Here is a 26,198-nt window from a genome sequence, read left to right as displayed (position 1 = left end):
TTTTTGGGTTGTGTTTCTTTACTCTTGTCAAGGATTAAGGGCAGAGGATGTCGCACATTATTACACCCTATGAGACAAATTGTGATTTGTGAATATGGGCTATACAAATAATATTTGATTGATTGATTGAGAGGCAAAATATAGAGAGTGACTTGATGCCAGATCCACTTTTTTATGTAAAACCACAAATAAACTGTTTTCCCTTTTCAGAGGGAATCTACAAAATACATGTAAATCTGAGTCTGTCCACTTGATGCTAAATGACTACTGAAACAATTACAACCTAACTCCCCCCCCCACCCTCCAGACAAGGTGTGAAGTTGCTCTTCAAGTGGAACATGCACTCTGTCGTATACGCTGTTAATAAAAATGTATATTAAAAGCAATTTGTACACAAGATCATGTTCTGGAAAACTCAGTGTGGAGAGAAGGAGGAAAGACGCAAACCAAAATTTGCCATGTAATACAAAAGTTTAAATGAGGTTGTATATGCAGTAATTTGTAAATTCTGTATTTCTAAAGATGCAGTGAATTGGTGTAAGGAGGTGTTGAGAATACTAACTAATGGCAGCCAGTCACAGACAGTGATCCGCTCCTAACCGGAGTTAAGTGTGTGTAGTAGTGTCAGACCTGCTGTGCCTTTGTCTGTGCTGAGTTGATTGAGATGAATAGCATAGCTCTTTATGCATTTTGAGCTGGATGGAAATCAGAACCATAATGAAAACATGAGCTAGATCAAAGATATGTGCAGTCATGTTCATCCATGCAGATGGTGTCGGTTGGATTCGCTCAGGTTTGTAGATATCTATCTCTGAGATTTGGGAATGATTGAAATTGCGTTTGTGATAAACACTGTAATGAAAACAATTGCACACAAACAAAAAATAATCAAAAGCTAAATCTATTTCAGGAAACAATACTCCACTTATTTTTGAATAATCCTCAGAAAGCTCAAACATAAAAGATCACTGCTCATTAACATTTATGAGCATAACGTTTTAACTCATAATTGAATTAATAGCTCCACGTAGAAATAATGGTATGGTTCGAGACCTTCATGCCATTAGAAATGACATTGACAGTCTAATATCTATATGTTTTTACTCTAAACTAATGTCTGCCTCTTATATGATATGTATCCCACTATGTCCATCCCCTACAGTATGTTATTTCTTTCATTGCACAAAATAATTGCTTATTTGCACAACTTGCTGCTCACAGCATACAGAGCCAGTTGACTTGTGTACATGCTCTCATGGTGTTGGCAATTAGTGTTTTGCTGAAAATTCTCCTTTACTTTCTTTTCACATACTATACTATGGTACAGTATGGAGTATCCACCACCATAATTTAAGTGTTTTTGTTCGTTTACTTGTCCATTTATTTTGGTTGTCCTCCTACGTATAGCTGTATGTCTATTTCTATGTAAGTACTAACAGCAATATTAAACATGCATCAAATTACTTGTATGTGTACACATACTTGGCCAACAAAGCCAAATCTGATTTATTAAGGACTACATGTAAAATCCCAACTTGTGGGTTTTGCCCGTGCAGCCAACAGAGGAGGACACAGTTAAGTGAGAATGTGTCACGATGGTTGTCATGTCCGGTGCTAACGAGTCAGGATGCAGCGTAGGTATGGCATTTGTCTCCCATAATGAGACCTGAGAGTTAGCAGACGTTTGAAGGAAGTCAGCGTTGCCACAACGACTCCTTTCTGGAAAGACACAGTGGAGCTTGCTAGGAAGGCAGTCAGTATTGTGTGTGTGTGTGTGTGTGTGCGTGTGTGTGTGAATAAATGTGCACATACTTGCCTTGCTTGCTGTCTTGTGTGTATTTGACAAGATATGTGTGTGCATCCTTGCTTGCTAAAATTGGTGGAAGACGCAGGCTGCACTGTGCATAGGTTTGTGTGTGTGTGCGTGTGTGTGTGTGTGTGTGTGTGTGTGTGTGTGTGTGTGTGTGTGTGTGTGTGTGTGTGTGTGTGTGTGTGTGTGTGTGTGTGTGTGTGTCTGTTTGTGTGTGTGCTGACTAGTAGATGGATGCTGGCTGTCACACCTGCCTGACTTTGTTCCTGCCAGATGCGGTGGGGTCACAGGGAAAGCGCCCAAATACTCATCAATCTCAACCATTGTCCAACATTCTTTCGGCTCCAGAAACAGCTTCCAATATCCATTTAGCCGCTCCAGATGCTGGCAAAACTGCTTACACACACAGAAACGGGGTGGCCAGACCTATTGACCTGCACTGTTGGTACGGGTGGATGAAAAAAAAAAACACTGTACGTCACAGGATCAGGAATAATGTGAGAGGGAGCTTGTGACAGATTAAAACGTTTAAGTTTGTATTTGCTCCGTAGGGTCGTCGGCGTCATTAGGCTGGCAGTGACAGTGAAATTGAATTTGGTGGCATCCCCAGAGGGAGCTGTCGCGTGTGATGCTGCGAGCAAGTGAGGGTATACTCCCCGCAACCTCAGGTCTTTTCATTTAATAACATGGAAGCCAAATGGAGGAGCGTTGGAGTCACTTTGGAGGGCGAGGCGGAGGGAGAAGGACACAGGTATAAAACAAAACCATCCACATGTCATTGTCGACCAGCTCCAGCTGAATTCTGGAAGGATAAAAAGTTTGGCCGCGCATCCAAGAGCCAGATAACGTGCGCCGCTCCGGTCACTTTGCCTTTGTGAACACACCAGACTCAATTACATTTGAAATACACTCCTGGCCTCATACAAGTGCCACACAGAGAAGCCAAAAAAGTAATTTCCATCATTCTGGCTCGTACGGAGTTTTCGCAGCTCCCTTGACAGGGAAAAAGCACTTGAGTAGCCAATCCGCTAATGGGAGGGAGAGAAAGGAAGATAGAGTATAAACCTGACAAATAAATTTCATTTTTGGTTCGTACCGCTCAAACAAAAATGTTATTTGATGAGTCTGTGGTGATTGATATATTTATGGAAGAATATGAAGTATTGGACGCAGAAGAAATGTCTGATGCTCCTGGGTAAAGACAAGCCACTGTAATGACTGTGAGTGACGCTGTGGGTCACACAGTCGTATTCCAGAAAGATGTTTTCATGCAGCAGCACATCGTTTCTTTAACATGGCGTTGCAAGGTGCTAAAAGTAAAAGTGTGAAAATCCAGCTCCCTCACACTCTCCCCCTCACTCTGTCTCAGCTACATCTCCTTTGGTGTCTTTTCTACATTTTCACCCCTCAGCCTTTTTTCTGCATTTGTTTAATTCCCCCTGTCCTCTTCTGGGCCTCCTGAGGGTTTGGAAATAATGTACAGAAAAATAACAAACAGGAAACGGGAGGAGCGACGGCGTTGTTTACGGGAGAGAAGAGGGAAAAAAGAAACAGAGTATAGGGGAAAGAAAATGGAGAAAAGGGAAGAAATAATCACAGCGTGTGTTTCCATCCCTGCACCCATTTTAATTGCAAAGAAATCAGAAAGCTGGGAGAATTGCCCTCAGTATGCAGATGCACTTTGATGCTGTCACTCACACGGCATGGGGCTTTTGGTTAGGCCTTGTCGGGTGCACTTGAGGCTCATGACCACACTTGGGGACCAGGAGCCATTAAAATCCAGAGCAACTCTCGCTCTCCCTCAGCTTCGCTTCGTCTCTTTGTCACTCTCCCTCTAACTAAGTAACCCACGGTGAGAGACTTGATTCTGAAGGTAACGCTGCTAACGACGATTGCTTGTAATGAGGAAGGGGGGGTGTCAGAGATGAAGCTGGGTTTTACTAAATATAAAATTCATACTCATAATGAAAGAAACCAGCATGACTTACTCTCTCCAGAGACAGTGAATGTCGTAAATGCTTAAACGCATTTGCTCAAGACAGCGGCAGATCTGGAATTTTTCAAAACCGGGGGCCATAAAGGGGCCACAATTTACACAGAGGGTTTAATTATATGTCCAACATCCATACAGAATATCTGATTCAGTAAGGTGGCCATTCCTTATTAACTGTTACCGCTATAGCTTTGAGTGAAGCCACACACGATTGAATGTATTTGGAAAATTGTTCCTAGATTAAGCACATTGTGTTCTTTACAATACCACTGATAGACCAGGGGCACTTAAGAGGCCAATCAGATGGAAAAAAATAAGTCAGAAGATGAAATTAGGGAGAAAGAATTGAAAAAAAGAAAAGAACATTTAAATACAAAAGAATACAAATATAATATGTAAATTAAAAAAATGTATGATAACAAAATACATTAAAATAATAACAAAAATATATGTGCTTTTAAATATACAGATACATCGGCAGTGTCTTAAATCGGTAGTGAGTGGGCATGGCCAATTTAGATTCTATGGAGGGGGCAGCAGGGCTTTCTCTTTAATGTGATTAATGCCAATCAGATTTTAGCTGCACACCTTTCGTAAAGGAAGGGCAATGTAACAGTCTCGAATGTTGTGAGACCTCGATAAGCAGAACAGCACTGACAACTAAAAAAGTATTCATATAATTCTATTCAATTTATTCACAGCAGAGAAACAACAGTGCTGGAGATCAATGTGTTCTCACACATATGAATCCACACAGGGACTATGAGTGAAACCTTCAAGGTTTGGTATCTTTTTTTCTGGTCTTTTCATTTGTGCTGCTCCTCACTAACCCCCCTCACCCGGACGTTTCAGTCCTCTCGTTGGCAACAATAGGTGCTAAGTTGTTGCAACAGGTTAAAAACATTTTTGTGTGAGTGCACGTTTAAGGAAGCGACAACATGTCTAAAGATACGGCATCCATGTGCGACAGACAGACAAGGAACCACGGACAGAGTGACACTTGCAAAGAGGATGACACTTCCACTCTGCCGCCCACTCCTCAGCGCGACCACACTTCTTTCTGTGCCTTGCCCGGGGACATCTTCCATGCACTGGGTGTCACAGCAGACGGATGACTAGCTGCAGTCGCACCAAGCCATTTCCCCTTCTCACACTAAACTGTCCCCCCCCCCCCTCCACGTCTTCATGGCCTGCTGGGCCTTACTGCCTCTTGGCCTGAGATTCTCGATCACACGAACATTCATTCATGCAAGTACAAACATTCATGCCTTTCTCCTTCTTTGTGTGATTTACACTCAGCAGGAAACTGTGGAGCCCGTCACAATCATCCAACGAGGCGACTCCAGGAGCTAAGTGAGTAACTCCACCAGATTGGATTAACACTGTAGTGGTAAAGGTCACATAATCAGATTTTACTATTACTTGAAGTTGTCAGAGTTGCATTGGATTTTTAGCTGAAAGGGTTCATTGTCACCAAATGTTGCAGTAGCACCAGCATCTCCAACAAAAACAAATTCTTCGTCGATAACATCCCTTTGTGCTCGGACCAAGCCTCTGGGATCTATGGATGTCCACAAACACAACTGAATAAAGTCACTATGTACATAAAATGGATCCGTCTCATTGGTGCTCCTGTCGGGGTCTAGGCCTCCATGTGAGGTGCTGTGGTCTGTGTGTGTTTCAAAAGGGCACCGCACTCTTTACAGGACCTGCATGGTGGCTAGCAGCATAGTTAGCATGGCAAGACTCGTTGGTATACCTGTGACGTGCTGTGTGTAGCACATAGGCTGTAAAACAGTGTGTGGGGCTGCTGTGTTTCTGGTTTAACAGGTGAGCAGGTTGACAGATGTGTTTGTTCTTCTTGAAGTTGTGGTAAAGAGGTGAAAATGAGTGTGTCGTGTTTACATCGCAGATCAGAGCCGGAGCCATCTCCATTCGTAAAGCAGGGAGGGCCAACTGTTTCATAGGGAAGGACTTAAACCGCACAGAACCAGCTACCGAAACAAAGAGCAGGATGCCATTACTCCACTAGATCGGCTGATATATAATATTTAAACTTTCAAATGACTTTATATGATAACAGAATGCTATTTTCAGTTGCCAAAAAATCTTTTAAATCTGTGTCAACACCCAGTTTGGTTTACAAACGGAACACTCTTGACCCCACATGACTGTTGCAACAGTTTATAAAACATAAATGAGAGATGTTGAGTGCAACAAAAACACATCCAGTCCTGCGTGCACTCACACCCTTGAGCTGTGTTGCCCGAGCGGCTTCGACTACCAGTAATTATTGGGACAGTTGCAACCACGGCATTGGAAATTATCATAAGCAGCCTTTTGCTGCTTTCTCTGCATTCCAATGATTGGAGAAGAAACTGGGGAAGAAATAAAAAGAAAAATCAGGCATAAAACAAATGCTACCCCCAAGACGGCACACAACAAATGGAATATTCAAGAGAGGAGGAAACGATGCAGAGGGATGGAAATGTCTCGCCCCAAATAATTCAAGATTTGCCAATGAGAAAAACAGCGCACTTTTACAAGTCAAAATTTGCTCCCTGCTTTTGAGGGTTCTGAAATTAAGCCTGTGGCAAAACATTACAGCAGTGGAAATTAAGGCTCTACAGGCGCTATGGATTATCAATTATTCTTATCAATGCTCATGTATTACAGTTCATTTGCAAACTGCATTATGCCGCCGGTAAAATCTCCTCTGTCTCACCTTTAAATCGCTCATAAATCTCAGTATCCCTCCTTCCACCAGTGTCATTGCAGAGCACCGCACTTTTTCAATTTCTGGAGTGAGAAAAGGACAGGGGGTAAAAAGCCTCTTCCAGTATTACATCTTTTCTACTTTATTACCAGTCTTCTGGGAAAATGGGGGCAGCTTTGCAGGCTGGCTATCTGTTTACATTTTCTTTACAAGACTATATTGGAATTATAATTGTGTTCTATGGCGCCTTCTTTTGGTGCCTTGCTCTGTTTAAAGGTCCTGTGGACCTGGGGAGATGAAGAAAAATGGGACCCTTTTGAGGGATTCGATTACTGAGAAAGAAAATGCAGCTGCACACAGGCCATTTTTTTTCTTTTCCCTTTTTCTGCCTTCCTCCAGGTGCCAATCTCTTGGGATGCTCGATATTAGAGCCAGAATGGTGCTGACACAGACACGCCGGCATCAGCGTGCGGGGAAACAATTTCTTAAGGTGGAAACAGACAATAGAAAATACAGCTATGAGATGAAACATTAGAAATTAGTTTTTGTGTTCAAGGTTAGTGGAGGTCAAAGTGTTGAAGTGCACCATGGTTTGGGTTGTTTTGATGATGCCTTAGAGCTGAAATAGTCCTTTGCTGAAATCTGGCCTTAAGAAAATAGTTTAATGCATTTAGATAGCTTCTGAAACCAGCCTTTGATTTATAATTCAACAGAGGGAATCTTGTTGAGACAAACTGCACACGGGTGTGCTGTAACTAAAACATGATGTCCATCTAAATAAACTGTGAAATCCTCCTCACCTTATCTTTCCACTTCTACGTATACTGGAAGTGCAGGACGTGCTGCTGAACGAGCAGTTTCTGTTTATTTAAACAAACTGAGAAATTGATTTGTTTAAACTCTTCAGTTTCACCATGTTAAGAGTTTAAAAAAAGCCTTTATTACTCATCTCGACACAATGTGACATTCAGTTTACACAAACATGGCGTAAATATTCCATCACAATATGGATAATTGCTGATATTCCTGCAGCTCAGCTACATTGCATAGAGCAGCGGAGTGAGACAGTGAATTTGTATCCTTAATAATGTTTGGAATTAATTAAAATGCAAAGCGACGAGCCCAGAGTGCAACCACAGGTGGTGGTGAAGAGAGCGCAGTGAGAACAAGCGCAGCCCCCAATAACTCATGTCCATTTAGCTGATGATTTCTAATTTTATTATTGTTATTCATATGACTTTTTGCCTCCACTTCAATGAGATGACTTTGCCATTTTATGCAACAATTTCCTGTGTAATATCCCTCTGTCAATAAGTAATTACTTGCTTGGCAAATTGCTGTGCAAAATGTTCATCGAAGGGGAGAAGATCCATATCAATTGTTCATTTGCATAATGCAAATGAATCCACAGAGAGGAAAAAAATGCCATCGCTGACAGTTGGTTACCAGCGCTGCTGCTGGAAAAGCACAAGTATCTTTTTTTTTACTACAGATCAGCACAGAGGTCTACAGCTTTTAGCTGCTAGGAGCAGGAAAATAAAGTGAAGCCTGAGACTGACGCAACATTTTTTTTGTCTCTATTCAGCTGGCAGAACAAAAAAAAAATGCTACCAATATTTGACAAGTGAAGCAGAGGTTTGTGAGCAGTTGTCCATTTGCTGCAGCTCAGGCATTAGCCGGGGATGAGCTCCCTGCCACTCCATTAGGCTTCCCCCCTGATAGAGTAACACCATTCTACCCCCCTGTTTACTTACTATGCAGGATCCGGCCCCTTCTATTTGCTTCCAATCAACTGATAAGACGAAAGGCCTTTTCTAAAGCCCCTGGAGGATGAAAACCAAACTCCTAATGGTCATTAGTAGCAATTATGTTCCGTAACTGGCACACCCCACTCTCCTTTTGCTGCGTTGGCTACTTAGGTGCGTGTGGATCAGATGTGAACATAGGGGACCCTGAATGCAGCTCTGTGTCTCAGGATAAACTTCCACGAGCTGAGGCTGTCCATGGCTCCTGTTTAACGATGAATGAGTTCAGTTTCCTGTCTGATTGCCTGGTGATTGGGATGGGGGTTTTTTGTGCCACACTTTTTTTTTCTTTTTCTTCTTCCGGATTGAAAGAATTCTTACAGTGCCTCAATTGCTCCATGGCTCAAAACTCCCCTCTATTCTCCTCCACTCTGAAAGCATCATTAACACAATACTCTGACTTTACTGTAATTGTCACGTTGTCAAAGGCATCTTGAGGACACACGGAGCTACAGTGGAAGTCTATGCATGCAGCAGCACCTCCCAATTAGCTAACTCAGCTCCTTTGCTACAGGATTCAGGAGACTTGTGATTTTTATGCAAAACCACAGAGATCAAACAGCTTCTGCCCTAATCCCCGGAGTCAAACCTGGGGAGTGTGATCCTTATCGACAAACGGCGAGCCCGTGCAGAGCACCATCCAATTACGTATTCACTGAGACCTTTTTGACATCCATTCTCCCTCCGCACGAGTGATGCAACAAAGGCAGGAATCCCGCTCTGATTTTTGCATTGTAAATGTTAGCACACATATTGTGTGTGGAAATCCTGCTCGAGACATCTGATGTGAATACTAATACAGAGCACTCAGGTATCTCAGCTCAGTTAAATCCCTCCATCCTAATTTCATCTATGTGTTGGACTGGATATGATCCATTTATGAATCCCGAGAGATCATTTCTAAGAAGTGGATGAATAACTGGATAAGAAATGGGATATCATGGATATTCTAACTATTGTTGAGCTAAACCGACATATAAATAGAAGCAACATCACACACTCAATCCATTTTCTTTATCAGATGTATGTGAGCAGCTGCATGAGGAGTGTCTGTAGGATTCAGCTGTGTAAAAAGGACAAGAGAAGAGCATCACTCACACTTAAACATGGGCAGACACACACACACACACACACACACACACACACACACACACACACACACACACACACACACACACACACACACACACACACACACACACAGCACTCCGTTGCGACGAGGAAGGCCATTGTCAGAAAACTAATAAAGAGGCAGAGTGCTGCCGTGGTGTGGTAATTACATATCCCAGAATATTAGCATGGTATTTATAAAAACACCGGGCATCAACAAAGAAGAAAAGGTCATCAAGACAGATACAATGTTAGCACATATTATGTGCACACACATGCACACCGACAGAGAGGCACATGCACATGTGTATGCACAGGTACACAGTCGCACCAAAAAGATAATGTCATGTTTTCTTATCTGGCCACTCAATGAGAAACATAGACAACGTGTATTTGCGCTTGGATGTGCATCTGTGTTTATGTGGCCGAGTGCTACTGTGTGCGGAGCGGGACACTGATAAACATACCACATCTTGGCAAGTGGTGATTCAAGCGGGCGCCGGCTTCTGTAAACACTAAGAGTGTGGCACAGATTGAGATGCAGGGAAACGAGGACCTGTGTCTCTGCCTCCATCCAGATGGAGTCTACATTGGCTTTGGGGCTGGCCCAGGTCGTTCTCCCCCCGATGACAAACCAACCGAAGATCTGAGGAGCCATTCAAATACCGCTGCCTCACCGCAGCTGCTCCTCGTCCTCATCAGCTATTAGCGACAACGCGGCGTCATGATGTAGATAAAGTGCAGAAAAGCAACATAAAAGGGCACCGTGCCATTTGGCAGAGTGTTCCTCTTCTTAGAGGCGAAGAGTGTCATCTCATGAGACTCGGAGGGGGTTTCCCTCCAAGATACAGCTCCCTGGGTTTTTTTTATGTGTGAAATATAAAGTATCTTTACTCTTCTTATTTTCACCGCTCTGTATCTAAAGAGAATTTCCTCAAAGGATAATATTGTTGACAACTTTGGGTTTTGGGTTTTTATTTTGTTCAACGCGTTACTGAAATGGCATTCTTAAATGCGTTGACTTAAGAGTGACTAACACATCAAGCGTTTCTTATTATTTTCACTGTAACTCAGTTGTTATTTTAAAAAAATGGCTTTAAAAATAAGCAAATAAAACATTTAGAAATAAATGAAGCACACTCTTATGCCCGTGTCTGCTCTGGTTTCTGCCCACAGGCAGCGTAGGTGAACTGGAAACTCTAACTTGCCCATGTGAACGTGTTGCCTGTATGTGTGTTGGAAGATGTGCCCTGCCTCTTGTGCCAGTCAGTGCAGACAGGGACACGCTCCGAACCCCCTGTGACCCTGATAAGGATTGGCTTAGAAAAAATATACCTTTTTATTACAATAAGCATTCGTCAATATCCATTTATTATTATTATTGAAATGCCTTGGAATTAAATCAATTTCATTTTTTTTCCAAGCAGTCAGAATATCTTGTTTTATTTTATTCATTCCCCTACAGTGACAGTGACTTTTCCATCAATGGTAGTAGCTAGTAATTGGTAATTCAATTCCATTGGTGCCAGTGACTCAGCAGGTGTTCATTTACCATCGTCCAGTTGGACTCTCTGCTTATATGCAGCAAAGCAGACAACACAATTCAGTGTGTTTTAATATTGCTAAGGTACTGACGGAGAATATGATGTTTTCCAGTGCTTAGGGTAAGGATCCCCTCCAAAGTATCAGTTTCCTGCTGCCATGGGACGTTGGGGCTTCGATGCAATTTCAAAAAATATATAGAAAAATGTCTTTTATCCTGAAAGAAAATCATTTTTGATGAGAGTAATTCTCTGAAGTCTTAAGCAATCGACCGACACAACGTTGCTACACTTTTCTAACTAAGTGTTCACTCTCCTCCAACATTACACCAGTCCAGCCTTTCATCAAACTCATCTGTGATAATGTTACACTAACTGGATGCTCGATTATTTATAACAGGAAAGTTGTTTTGTTCCTTGAAGCTCTGCATTTAGTTAAAAAACAATAAAGAAGAGCGGGTGTTAGTAAAGATTTGTTAATATTTCATCAGATAGACCATTGCTGCATGTCCAATCCACAAGCACAACAACAGGCGGCTAGGATAAAGGCAATTATCTAGACTTCAATAACAGACGGCTTCTAGCCCCTAAAAGCTTTTCACATGTTTCTGGCATCCTCCACTCAGTGTCCCTGAACACCTCATTTTGTTGCCATCGAGAGAGGAGAGAGCAGCTGAGAGAGGCAACGTAACACGCCGTGTCCCTCGTTGTGCACGTGGCGCGCATACACCGCCGATTCTTTGAGAACAATTTCAACATCCTGCACGCTCGGCCCTGATTCCCATTAAGCATTCATAATTCATCTGGATTTTATATTATAACGTTGTGAATTTTTCATGCATCCAACCCCCCTCTCCCCTCCACATCCCACCCTCTTTTCTGATCCGACAGGGAGAAAAAAAGAAGAATTAATCAAACATTGGAGGAGTAAAGAAAGAAATATCTAAAGTGTCACTTTCACACACACACGCACGTACACACACACACACACACACAAAAGCTTGTTACATCCCGGGCTTTTCTTGAAGTCAGTTCATTTGTAAGGCTCAGGCTGGATGTTTCACATGCGTCTTGGAGAGACAAACACGAGGATGAGGCGCTATTAGAGGGATACAGGTGTTCATACGTAGAGTGTACATAAGGTCGTAGAATAAAGTAAAGGGTGTGTGTGTTGCCCATTTTTATTCCCCTTCTCCTCCCTTGGCTATTATTTCAGTAATCTTTTCATTCTTCCAGCAGAAGGGATCATTAAACCAAAATAATTCATTTGTGAGAAAGGTCAAAACCACAGTCTGTTGGCACCCAGATACCAGAGTTAGGAGTGGTTGCATTGAGAGAGAAGAAAAACACTGGATGGAGCCATTGATTCTTCCTGGGCTTTCTTTTCTGTCAACTCCGTGATTGAGGTGAGCAGCCCGCTGCCTTTGGCTCAGCAGTGATGATAATCATCATCTTTAATACCTGTTATAGGTGAAGACACTGATCTCCAAGTAAATGTCACATCCACTGTTTACTGAAGCAGCTTTGTTGTTATTATGTTATTTGAGGCGGGTGAGGAATGAAGGGAGGACGCAGGGAAGGAGTGAGGAGGGAACGTAAGGAGGCAGGGGGAAGAGGATTGAGGACTGTCATCTTTTAAGTGCCAGAAATAGGCACTCTCTCCAAAACTCCCTCCCCATTGTCTCCCTGGCTCCAGCCCACATGTGCTCTTTGCCTAACCATGAAGCCAAATGCACATCCAGCCGCACAATAACAACATCCATTCTTAACAAGATTACTCCGCCAGTCCCAGTTTGGCTGATGGGACGTGTATGGGAGCAGAGGCGCAGGGATAAGCTCCCTGCAGCCGCCTGCAGCATTTCACATATACGCTGGGCTCTATCTATAGGAGAGGAGCTGCCTGGGGAGAGGAGCCAAACATCGAGCCCAAAAGAGCGCACTGGCACTGGGAGCAGGAATCCTTAGCTGCCGCTGCTGCTGTGGCTTGTGCCTGCACCCACTATGTCAGAGGCAAGGGCCAATTAGCAGGTTTCAGATAATCATAATCTTTTGATTTGAATAATCTGATTTAAATAACTGTAACCTCATTTACTGCTACTGATGCTTGGCCGGCGTCTTTGACTGGAAAACACAGGCCAGATTTTCGAGTAAACAGAATGTCCAACATCAGGCTCTTTAATGTTGACTTAATTTAGTCGTCTGTCACTGCCTGTTTAAAATATGATTATACACGAGCCAGTGTTTTGTCTGAGAAATAAACAATCATTTGAATGTCAGCGCAGCACAAAAGCCGAGAGGTTTAAGCCTGTTAAATTGCAAATGCGTCTCCTTATGCTTTGAAAAAGATATAATCCAAACTAAGAAGAAAAAAAACATTATTTTCAAAAGAAACCCGAGTAAATTAGCCCAAGCTGGCACGAGCCAAGCTTTTCAGGCGAACTGCTTTAATTCCTATAAATTAGTTAGAGCAAAGTTCAAGGCAGAGTGCCAGATGATTTAGCCTGCTAAGCGCTCCACCTCCGCACATCCAGCCCAGGCCAAGCCCGGTGAGCCAGGGAGCGTGAGGGGAGGCAGAGAGGAGGGAAGGGCAAAGCACTAAAAGGGAGGAGGGGGTGGGGGGGGCAGTTTGACTTAATGAGAGGTGGGGGGGCTTTTGCCGGATTTGCACTCTAAGACTTTGACACTGTTGACTGACAAACACTGACATGGGACAGAGGTAATCGTGGCGTCGCGGTCCAAGGTGAAACCACAAAAGGGCCATTTGCTATGAATTAGCCCTGATGTAGAAGCTCAGGAAGAGTGGGCCCCCGCGTGAGCGGCTCACTGTACAACATGGATTTAATGATTCGGAGCCGCAGATGTGAGTGATGGCAGGGAGCTTGTTATTTTGCTCAGGGACTCTGAAGCCGTGTGAATGGATGTGCTTTCCTGTTAAATTATTATTGCAGCTGATGCATGTACACAGGAGAGCTTCCAGGGATGGCGGACAAGACGCGTCGTGTGCCTCCTTATGATACACTGAACTGAAACATGATTGCATCTCCCTGATGAAAATACACACGGAGAGAATACAGTATGTGATTTAGTGCGCAGCAGTCGTGGGGTGCATGTGAGAGGGAATGACGGGACATTGTGAGCTGCGTGTACGCCGGGTTTATACGCGTGGGTGTGTTTAAAAAGACATAAAGGGCGAAACGGAATGAGGGATATTTGAAAAAATGACACATGTGCCAATGGTGAAGTGTGAGTGCTCACTGTGGTACTTCTATAAAATGATCACTGACAGCCTGGTTGAACAAAAAAAAAACTAAATTACTTGGCAATAACAGTTAAGATACAAGCAATGCTGGAAAAGTAATAATGTCAGCGAGGTGGTCACCTGTAAATTTGAAATACCACAGATTTCAGACTGCAATTTCTGCTTAAAACCCACATACAGCAGTTTAGGGAGAAACCTTTCAGAAATATGGCCGGCGCTGACAGCCCTGCAAATGTTTGCAAAGATACACCAGCTATAAAGCTTCGTGGACACACTGTATTTACTGTTGCCCACACAACCCTCGTGTCTAAATATGCTCCATCCAAGCCTGTGTCTGCTCATCTCATCCTGGTCTGCTACACGCCAGAATGGACTGTGCTGCTATGACACACACATGCACACACACGTAACGCAGCTTGTTAATAGGAAGCAGGACGACAACAGAAAGCCGTGGACAACCTGTCAAGCTATTCGAGGGCAGCACTAATGTGATCTCACAGCTCTATCAGAGCCACCGCTGGGCCCAGTGTTTTATTACAGACCGGGAGGGACAGACACAGGGAGAGATTGGAAAGGAAGAGGGAGACTGTGACCATGGCCCATTGATATACTGGCCCTGCCGGCATTAGTGATATACTGTACAGGTGAGCCATGCATGGGGAAAGAGAGGAGCGCAGGAACAGAGGGGAGAAGAAGCGAAGGACAGACGAGTGTTAGCGGGGTTTTTCTAAATTACACAAGCGGAGGGAATGGAGATCTAAGGCCTGCGAGACGGAGGAGCTGCTGCGAGGCTGCAGCTCAATATGGATCTTTGTGGTGCTGCCTGAAGAGAGATTACAGAGCTGTATTCCAGGAGCTGCTGTGGGTGTGAGAACCCAGATGGAATGAAATTAAGTCCAGCAAACATTGACAGGGCCTTCTTTTCCTGAATTGAATGACAGCTTTTGCTTCAACCCTCTGACTAATGCATGGGAACCTGTGTCTAATGTGAGCTATATTTGAGAATTTATTATATCCGAGCCAATGCGTGTAATTTGTGTGTCATAATGACTATCAATCACTAGCAATAATTCAGCTAATATTCTCGTTAACTCCCCCTCCTCATCCATCAATCAAAAGCCAAGTCTTATACCCACTCAATAGCTACAGTATGTATATGTATGCAGATTAAGGTGGAGGGGTCCTACACTGGCACGACTCAGTTAAGGGGGGGGGGGGGGGGGGGGGGGGGGGGGGGGGGGGGGCAACCTCTGATCTGTTGTAAACCAGCAACAGTAGGTCGCTCTGGCAGAAGGTGGGAGTCTCAGGCTGCCCTGGCAGCTGCATTCAGGGCTCAATCCTGCTTAGCTGTGCCTCGCTGCCTCGCACCACCAAAGCCAAACACTTGGAGAAATTTTAACAATGTCGTCGTACCACACCCCGTCGGCCCCCGGAGCCAAGCTTACTCTGGCTCAAGAGTCACTCTCTCCATAATCGCCCCCATCACAGAGCGAGAGAGAGTAAGAGAGGCGGAGGTGAGGGGGACAGAGACAGAGAAAGGCATTCCAGCCGAGCAGAAGTAGCTCTCGCATCAGTATTTATAGACTGATGTTCCACATCTTGTACTCACAGTCCAAAGTGCAGAAAGCAACAAAAGCAGCAAAGAGGACTAAAGTGAATTTGGAAAACTATCCCAGATAAAAAGGGTTTATTCAGGTCCACGTCAGGGTGGTAAACTGAGCCAAAACAAAAAGAAACTCCAACCTTAAATTATATTACAGTGAGCCGTTTTTTTTCAGCTAAATGTAGCTCTGAAAGGGAAAGCAAGAGAGAATGATTGAACCATTTCAGACAAGCCATACACTATCATGTGTGTGTGTGTGTGTGTGTGTGTGTGTGTGTGTGTGTGTGTGTGTGTGTGTGTGTGTGTGTGTGTGTGTGTGTGTGTGTGTTACGGAAACCACCTCTGCTTGTAGCTAAAAGCTCTGCATTCTTACATTACACCAGCAATCTGATCCTGCATCGGTCCTTCTTGTTGGGAATCCTGTCTAACAGCTTGTTTGGAAGAACAAAGCTTGTCCTTCCTTCTCCCCACATACACAAAGTTATCATTTCCTCTTTTTTCCAACAGATATATCCCTTGTCTTTTCTGAATCAATAATCAAAGCCTTTTTTCTTTCCGTGTCGCTGTCAGTCCTTTGCAATCTTGCAGTTCAGCCAGAATCGATGAATATTAATGGTTGATTATCAATTCTCTTTGTGGGGAAAAAACACATGATGCTGTGGCAGATAAAAGTGTTGGACAATGGGATGAGGCACCAGTGAATTTATCACATCTGCACTACAATTCGGCAGACGTGAATCCATCATTATTACACACCATATACTAAATGATGGCCAGGAAGTAAAAGGAGTCTGGGAAAGATACGTCCGAGGCTGTGAGAAATTCCAGCGCTAACTGCCATCAATCCGACTAACGCTACAAAGGAAACACATTGTGCTTTCTCTTTGGTGCACATACAGCAATTTGTTCACTGTTTGTCTTTTGTTCTAAGGCACTGTTTTGCCTTTAATGGCCTAATTTAAATGAGTTGCTTCTTTGTATGTTTAAATAATTGAAATAGCTTTGATTGAAGCGGCAAACTTTTGGGCTAACGCCGCAGAACGTCCGGATTGGACAGAAATGAAGAGGAGTCTGAGACGAGGTTACAACCTAGAATTACCCAAATCTCATTTCATTTTAAAAGCCAGGCTATACTGGCAAATCAAGAGCTGCTTTGCCTAAAATTACCCTCACTTATCCTTCCAGTGGTCTACATGAGAGTCATTACTCGTCGAAGTGGTATCTCCCACTCGTCGTCAACAATGAGCAAACGTGCGTCACCTAAATCCGTCGGTTCAGGGCCTATCTACCTTCACACACCATTTGCCTATTTCTGCTCCTAATGACAGGTTATTTCTGAACCGTCCCTGGCTCGTGATGAGTAATCCTCAAAATCCCTTCCAACACCGTGTTCGTTTTAAGCTACAGCTGAGCAACAAGCTTTCACAGCTGTCTCCCCTGCTTCACTTTAACAGGTACTGCACGCCTGCCTCCCCGGGACTGACGGGGGGGCTGACGAACGCGCCGCTCAGTGAATCACAATGTCACGAAAACGACGCGCTGAACAAGAACAGTGAAAGGGAAGGGTGCTGTCACGCCTTGTGGACGTCCTTCTCACTCTTCCCCACCTCCGTCTTCCCTCGCCCCCCTTGCTTTCCTGCATTTATGCTAATGGGGTGCCGAGAAAGAACACGGCAAACAGCACGTCGTTGAAAATCGATGGCACAATCTCTCTCTGTCCCTCTCACAAACACTGTCTCTCACTCTCAGTCCCAGTGTTGGCGTAGTTGAGGGGGAGCCCGGTCACCGACAAAGATTGGGGATGCGAGTATAATTAAACCTCAGAGTGCACCAGCAATAAAAAAAACTATAGGATGGAAAGAGTCCAACCTTGGCCTGGACTTCCTTGACAATCAGCCCACAACCACAGATAGATGCCGCCTCACACAGCGGAGGAAATTGTGCAAAATAAAAAAAAAACACAGAGGGCTGTATGACCCATTGGAATCACACCTCCCACCCATTTGATTCATTTTTTAATTAAGTGTGAGAAACTCAGAGAAAAGGGAAGCAAATTAGACAGAGGAACTGGGAGGGAGAGAGATTTATTCTCTTAAACCAATAGTTCCCATCTGGGTTAACATAGGACTTATCTTAGCTCTGCCAGGCATACTCATGAGCACTTAACCTCGCAATGAACGCAACCCATCATCATAGCCTCACGAACGGCGAGCCGCGTTTTTTCTTCACCCGCAGCTACCCCCTCTATCCTGCGCCCAAACCCTTGCATGGTCCTTCAACAGGAAGATGCTTAGACCTGTGACGAACCCTGCTCCACACTCAAGTTTGTAGCAAAACATTAACTAAGACCTTCAGAGAATTTATCCATCTTGTCTGAAAACAGCTTCATTTTGTGCAATTTTGTGCAACCAATTCTCTGTTGACAGTCTGCAGAACCATCCACGCTCCGGCCGGAGGCACACAGCACAGCACAGTGCGCGTGAGCTTGTAGTTACGAAATCAAAACTCTGTCATGAACGTGTTCTTGGTCTTTGACTGTTGCCTCATGGTTTCCATTTGTGCCTGTTTTACACTTTTTCAGGAAACATTTTCAGGTTAAATGTCTATAAACGCACAACATTTCGCCAGGTGATCTGTCTTATCTTTGATGCTCAGTGTCTCACAGCTAAAATCTAACCTTCAAATACCAATCTCACGTCCGGTCACAGAGGCCCCGGTGAGTGTTTGTATGTTTCAGCCTTCTGAAGACACTGTCGAATCCAGCAGAGGCTGCCTAATTGACTCGCCTGAAAAATTAATGCATCACTTAACAGGATTTTTGTGTTTGTATGGTATTTAGAAAACACAGGTGGAAATCCCGCATGGTGGCAAATGTTTAATTGATGCAGCCATATGACAATGCTTGAGATAGAGTAAGGACAAACAGGAAAATAAAAAACAAGAGGAAGTATAATTTAAAATATTTACTTGGACTACAAGTTCATTCTTTTTTTCGCAACCAAACCCTTTTGCTTAAGTGCCATTTCTGAGGGGTTGAAAAAAAATAAATATATATATATATATTTAATACATCATGATGGAAATATGTCACAGACAAGAAAGGCATACCCACCAATTATCAAATGTTAGGCACCAAAACACTGTTTGCAAAAGCTATGACTGAACAAGATCAAATATTATGCTTGATGGCCTGCATTCCTGCCCGTGCCAGAGTGGCTGGGTGATATTCTAGGGGAGGGAAGTGAACGTGGCTGCCAGGCTGACTCTCCCCAGGTGAGTCCCAGCAATGAGCTGTGAACAAGCTGCTTTGGCCGGGCTGGCCAGTAGCCGTTCCCTCCCCTGAAACCTGCCTGACACTTCCACACAGGCCAGGGAGCAGGTGGCCCTCAGCTGCAGGAGTGGCCCACAGTTCTGTTTGTTACAGAACCGTAATGGAGAAACTAACTATAGCTAAAGCAGCCTTCTTTGCACAATTCCTGTGTTATGCCTATTCAGGAAAAAATGGACGTAGGGGAAAGAATGGGAAATTAAAAAAAAGTGGGGTAAGGGCATTTGTTGTCAAGTGTTTTATGTGGCAGAGAGTGAAAAAAAACACACAACAACCATCTGTGTGACTGCTAAACAGATTGTTAGATTCTTTGACATCCAAAAAAAGAGACAAAATTTCACCACTGTTATTCGATGGGAGTTTAATTATTTCCAAAAGCATTTTGTGATACCCCCTCTCAACCACACACACACACACACACACACACACACACACACACACACACACACACACACACACACACACACACACACACACACACACACACACATACCCTCCTCCCCTTGCCTCCCCCTCTCTTGTCCCCATATCTCTGCTTCCCCTTGACAACCAAAACCCTCCCGCTGCCCATGGGAAGAAAAAGAAAAAAAAAACGGAGGGAGCATTCAAATGGCCGAATTAATGTTTCCACACGATAAGCGAGCTTAATATAATGCTGACAATCACAGCACTCACCCTGCCAACTAGAATTGGATCTGGTCCAGAAAATTCCTCCAGCACAAACATTTGATTCCAAACCCATCCTCTCTTGGCGCGGCTCAGTAATCTTTGTCCTTCGCCAAGACCGCTCGCCACTGCTGCGGACCCACCAGTTTGTATACTTTTGGACTGGCCTACGATAGGAGTCGTAGACACACGAGGAGCACAAGTAATCCACACCAGCAGCAAGGACATCCACAGATCCATGAGCATCTCCTCAGACCGCTTTGGCATCCTGTCGTCGTGTGTTTTGTATTTGTTTGTTTAACGAGACTCTTCTGTCTCTGCGTCTAGTTTCCCCCACTCTCTTCAGATCAACAGCTCCTTAGGTAACAAGAAAAGGTTACTTGTGTCCTCTTTCAACGGCGGAGCTTGCATTCATGGTGTGATAAAGGTCACTTGCATGGTATGCCTCCATAGCGATTGGTGAAGGGCTGAGGCACTCAGCACAGCATCCATTTGGCGTTATTCCGAGAGGGAGACCTATGAGGGAGCAATCACAGTTTGTTAGCTGTCTTTTCATTCTGCGACGGGTTGTCAGTAGGTGGAGATGAAAGGGGGAGGAAGGAATAAGCGACAGGGGTCAAATAAACATTTGAAAAAATCAGACGAGACAAGAAGATAGATAGACAGAAGAACAAATCTGCTTTTAGGGCAAGAAAACAGATAAAAGGGGATTAAAAAAAATAACAAGACACCAATTCTTGTTATAGGACAAGAAGTCAAGATGTCACTTCATCATCACGAGTGATCTATCTGGAGCAGCCGTGACCCTTTATTCCGATCTTCTTTTCATATTATCCTGCTACAATTGAACCACAAATGGGCATGTCTGCACTCTGAGGCTATTCAGCCCACAACATTAGATTGCCTTGCTTTAATCTGTTGTTCTGGGGATTATCCTGGAAAGATTGTAAGCAATTACATCTTCAGTATGATTAATGTTTTCACATAACATTTTTGGGTGAAATATCCTTTTATGCCACGATCAGATGTCTTAGACATCCATGCGTGCATGCAATAATGTCAGCTCCAAAGCGAGAGGCTGTTTGCAGGTGAGCTCTACAAAGTCAACAGCGCTGCAGCTCACGGATACAGTAATCCACACATTTGTGATTAAATGTGAAGGTGTTCACAGGCATGTTTAATCACTGAATCAAATATGTAATGTTACATTGAACAACTGTTTTCTGTGAAGCACTGATATACACAAAAAAAACGGAAAATAACCAAATTAAATATAACAGAGTGAACCTAATGTAAATGTTGCCCTTTAATCAAAAGTAGTTTTAGCCTAACATCCCTCTCACCAGCTCAGTGGCTACAGTGTTCCACACTCGGATGTGCATTGTTCACCAGAATGCAAAAAACCAAAGGCAAAAAAGCACAGACACAAAGACTTGGCTTTGAGTTGTCCCCAGATAAAAACTGATGCAGGTGGACATGCTTTCACAGCACCGAATGGTTTGCTGTCAGCACATGTGTCAGTGTTAGTTTTGATAACTTTTCACCACACACAGTATGTCACTGTGTGTGGTGTGGAGTAAAGCAGGGATCCAGCAGCGCAATTCCAAGGACAATAAGCTGCAACGTATTCCACCTGAAGGCAGCTGCAACATCACAAAGTGCGGAGAGATCCGAGGTACTGTGACAATCTCCAGCTATAGACACCGACCTGGAGACTGAGGGATTAATAATAATAATAATTATAATAATATATATTAATTTAGGGGAAACGAATGAGAGGAAATTATAAACTTGTTAAAATACAAAATTGTAGCACTGACATGAAACAGTAATTTCCCCTCGTATATTTTATTTCATCTTTTATGATCAAGTCTCAGTGCGTGCGTAAGCAAACCGGTTTCAGCACCACGGGGTAGAGGACAGCTCCCCGCCGGAAAGCCGCCCGGGCTGGCGGCTCTGCAGAGAACCGCGCAGCGGCAGCGGAGGAGCTGTCCATGGTAGAAACTCTACAGAGGAACAATGCGTTTTTGAATAAAGAAGTAAAACCACAGATTAATCCATGAAGTTTGAGGCTGCCTCTTGTCTATTTACACGTCTGAAATAGTCTGCAGCACATACCACCAGTAACCAAATTTGTCCTCTCTGTGAAGTTTTTTTTTTTGGACCCTCAGAGGAGACAGTGTGTCCAGTCAGTCCATTTAAGTGCATGGGACGTGGGGCTGGAGCGCACACGCGTAAAATGTAACCGTACTGTATCCGCCGTTGTGTATATATATATATATATATATATATATATATATATGTATATATGTCTATATGTGCGCAATACACCGCCGACAAAGGCAAGTGTAATGTGAATAAAGGAGGCAGCCTAAGTTGCGGAGCTGTCTGTGGACTTGCTCCGTGTCACCTCGCTCCTGCAAACGCGCCGGGAAAGACTGACTTTAGCCCCGCGATGGGGAAACAGGGACAGGTCCTGTTCAACCTCTGCACAAAAACACTCATGCACAGCACTGATACCTGTTAGGTCTTGCATTATGGCGGGCTATACTTACTCGTGAGACTTGCATCCTTCTCCGCTGCTGCATCATTTCACCATTTTCCCCTCCCTTCAAAATACGCAACAAAAAAAAAAGTCAACGGGTTTCATTCGTGACGGTGCTGGGAAAAAGGAGAAAAATGCCAAAAATTGAGAGGGAGGAGGCTAGAAATCCTTCCTGCGGGGTGTCAAGGCGGAGTGACAGTGTTTGTGGGCTTGTAGTTGTAAGAGCTCCGACAGGCTTGCTGGCTGACTGGAAAAGTGAGGAGGAGATGGAGGAGAGATGAGCGGCGGCGAAGAGAGCCTCCCCTCCGCGCGTTCATTGGGTTGATGAGGAGCCGGTTCAACAGGCGCACAAATGAATGCGCGCTCTCCGCTCCGCACCGGCACGGACGCGCAAAGGTTATTGTCTCACATTGCTGTGTGGCTGTAGATATTAGAGCAGGTAAAATATTCCGATCCGTTTTTTTTCCCTCTCACATTCTAACTCTTCTCTCTTCTCTTTATTGAGGCATTAGTTGGCCCTGCACTTCTCTTTATTAGTTATTAGTGAAATGAAATAGCAGGCCGGGCGAGCTTAGGCTGCTCGTTTACACTGTCATTTGATAGGGATAAGCAAGGAACAGATGGACACACACACACACACACACATACACGCACGCGCACACTCTTCTCCCCTGCTGCCAAAATGGAAAGTAAAAAAGTATTCTACACAGTCACTGCCTCACTTTCTCTCTTTACCTGACTTTACACTGCCTGTTCAATGCCTCGGTCGATTTGTATGCTTGATACATGAATGCACACCGGAAGAAAGTGTGTGACAAAAACCGACAAGGAGCGGAGAAAGAGTTACACAGGTCTTATTAAGACAGTTAGTGAAAAGGTCATGTTCATCATTGCATCGTAAATTGTGCATGTGTTGTGCGCGTGCGTGTGAGTGTGCGTGTGTGAGTGCACGAGGAGCAGCATGAGTGACAGCAGACGGGGTTACCCATGGAGAGAGCCCTCTAGTGTTTGTGTGGCTACTTGGCAGCAGCAGCCAGCCAGGCAGGCCTTTGGGGGCGAGCAGCAGCCGTTATTAGTGCATGTCTAGTGCACCCCTCCGCCCCCCGCCCCCCCTCCCTCCCTCACACACACACACACACACACACACACACACACACACACACACACACACACACACACACACATACAAACACACACTTATCTCTCTTCAGCTATGACAATGTCTTCATGAAACTCACTACACTCGTCCTCACCAGTCCTTTGTTTTCATGCTGACGTCACACGCAATCCACTCAGCCCAGCGTGTGTCCACTGACAACACTTGGTAAAAAGATTGCTTTCAGACCTACACTGAACTCCGGATAATCTCCTGACATTCTCCGGAGGGTCTGTGGGTGAAAACTCAAACGTTAGAGTGAGAGGCCTCCAACTTGCTCCGCAGTTTCTCCTGCGAGTGAGATGAGTGAAAATGATGCTGTTTCTAGCACGTGACAGATGTAAAAGGGAAAAATCAAGTAGAATACAAACATCTTAAGATAAAACAAGCAGTGCCATAGATGTAGAAAACGGCAAAGAAGAGTTCAGTAGAGCTTTTAGAGATAAGGGCCAATACAAGTGTCAATGTGCTCTGAACAAAAACACATGCAGTGAAATGAATAGATTTCTGTTTTGTCGTGAATGTGAGTGAAAACTCTGGAGAAAGTTTTCAGGTCTGAAAACGGCTAAAGAGTTTGTCTGAGAGCATGTTGTCAACCTTCCCACTTTAACACAATAGCATTGTTTCTCTTAAAGGCTGTTGCCTGGTGGAGGCCTTTTGACCCAAGTGCCAGAGATCCCAATTAGCAAAGACATCAACTCTACCATTATTTATTTCTGTACCATTTAATTTTCCTCCCACTTAGGCTTTGATGTTGCAGCTGCGTTTCAGAAGGGAATTCTCCAATCATCTTTCTTAAAAGCTCCTGCTGCATAATACATTAGCCTGTAAATGTTGAGCTGTGTGTCTCGTGCTCGAAATGAAGATCTCACTGACAGACATTCTGAGCGTATCGGGGATGTATCGATTGAGTTAAATAAGTAAATAAAAAAGTCCTTGCTCAGTCCCTAAAGTGAATAAACAGAAAAAGAAAAGAAAAAGCACACGGCAGTAACTGGAGCTCTTGGTAAAGCACAATAATTATTTACATATATATTATATGGTATAAGATATATTATTCTCACACTGTCACACACATGCACAGTCTAACACAACACAGTTAAAGTGTCAAGCTCTAAAGCACAGCCAAAATTCATGCTTAATACAAGAATATATACTGTAATAAAAATGTGTCAGCACCAATGATATTCATGTCTCTCTTTTAAAGGCAGGATAAAAGCTCCATTTGACATCAGGTGAATCTGTAACTATCTAATCATTCAAAATCTCCTTCTGTGAGCCGAGTTTTGTGCAAATGAGAAGGTTTCAGCTTTAAATTAGTGATTAATTCCACTGACATGGCCCCTGCCAGTGATCAAAATATCAGATGGCTTTGTAAAAGGCAAAGTAAGTGAAGGGGAAATGGTCTTTAGAACCCAAGCATCCTCAATCGATCATTAGTTACTGCTTTGTCAGTGGTATTAATCACAGAGATGGAGCAGCGTGCGCCGCAGACCTCCACGTCTGAAGCTCCACACAACGAGTCACCACCGCAGGGGCTGTTGCTGTGTGGAGGTTTCACGGTTTGATTTCAATTTTTTTGCATGTTATTTGTTGGTTGTCTGTTCATGGTTCATTTGAACCCCAAGCTTGCCCACACTTGTGGATTTTCACACCAGGATAGTTCTCAGTAGCATATACGGGCCTGTTAGAGCAGGTGTCTACACCCTCAAAGACCCGTTAATGCAAATAACCCTACTGTCGCCACCACCCCCCTCACCCGGATTTGGCCAAGTTTCCGACTCAACACTCATCTTGATGAGCAGTCTACCTTGAAGCAGCGTCGCAGCCTGAGGTTGGGATGCAGCAACCGTGAAGTGTGTGTTTTAGCTTAATGTTCCTTCTTTAGTTTGCCTTACTTGTCCTTCATCGCTGTCATTGCTGGTGAGCCCCCGCTCCCACCCCCACCCCCGCTGTGTGACCGCTAGCCTCGTCTTTGCAGGTACAATTGGCACATGGCTGGCCGAGCTCATCCCTGCTCGTACATTATGTGCTGCAGGATATTTGATACGCTCGGAAAAGGGGCCCGCAATGACATCAAATGGCATCAGGATCATCTCTGATTCTCAGCTGAGAAAAATATTGAGTCAGTTGTTGTCATTGTTTTCAATTCAGAAACGTTATTAAGTGAGTCACCTGCTTATCTTCCGGTTAGCTTAAATAATTCATCCACAGTCTTGAGTCCATTATGCACTATAAATGTGTTTTAAGAAAAGAAGTGGCAGCACATCTAACTAAGTAAAACTATGCAGTGTCTCATTACCCCCGTGTCATATTACAGCATCTTATTACCAGTGTTACCCCACGGCTGCACCAGCTTCCTGTCAAACCTAGATCACTGTGTTCACCGCTCAATAGATTCACTTGATTCAAATGTATTCAAATGCTTTCATTGCTTTTGTAACTCTGAGAGACTTTATGACCCCTGTTTTACACTTGAATTGGAGCTGAACCCCAACAATTGTTTTCATTATCCTAAATTAGTTTGTTATGTCTGTCTGAAAGATCACAAACATAAACAAAGCTTTACTTATTCATTCTCTCAGAAAGACAGATGGAAGCATGGTATAGTTTGAAGCTGCACAAACCTAGTGTCGGTACCAGAGACAACAGCTCCCATCACCTAC

The 26,198-nt window shown here is 43.9% G+C and overlaps 1 protein-coding gene across 2 annotated transcripts in view; it reads right to left on the bottom strand.

Annotated features, from left to right (window-relative positions):
* The window catches only part of cdh8 (cadherin 8), a 92,270-nt gene extending 69,422 nt beyond the window's left edge, over positions 1-22,848 (bottom strand). For both annotated transcript variants that reach the window (XM_034580488.1, XM_034580493.1), the window contains exons 1-2: positions 22,387-22,848; positions 19,841-20,347 (exon numbers count right to left, since the gene is read on the bottom strand). In XM_034580488.1, coding sequence (XP_034436379.1) covers positions 19,841-20,098 — 258 coding nt within the window. In that variant the 5' untranslated portion in view covers positions 20,099-20,347; positions 22,387-22,848. The remainder of the gene's footprint in view (positions 1-19,840; positions 20,348-22,386) is intronic.
* Positions 22,849-26,198: the final 3,350 nt, after the last annotated feature.

The sequence above is a fragment of the Hippoglossus hippoglossus genome, chromosome 3, assembly GCF_009819705.1.
Source record: "Hippoglossus hippoglossus isolate fHipHip1 chromosome 3, fHipHip1.pri, whole genome shotgun sequence".
NCBI lineage: Eukaryota > Metazoa > Chordata > Actinopteri > Pleuronectiformes > Pleuronectidae > Hippoglossus > Hippoglossus hippoglossus.
This window is presented reverse-complemented; position numbering and strand designations above follow the sequence as displayed.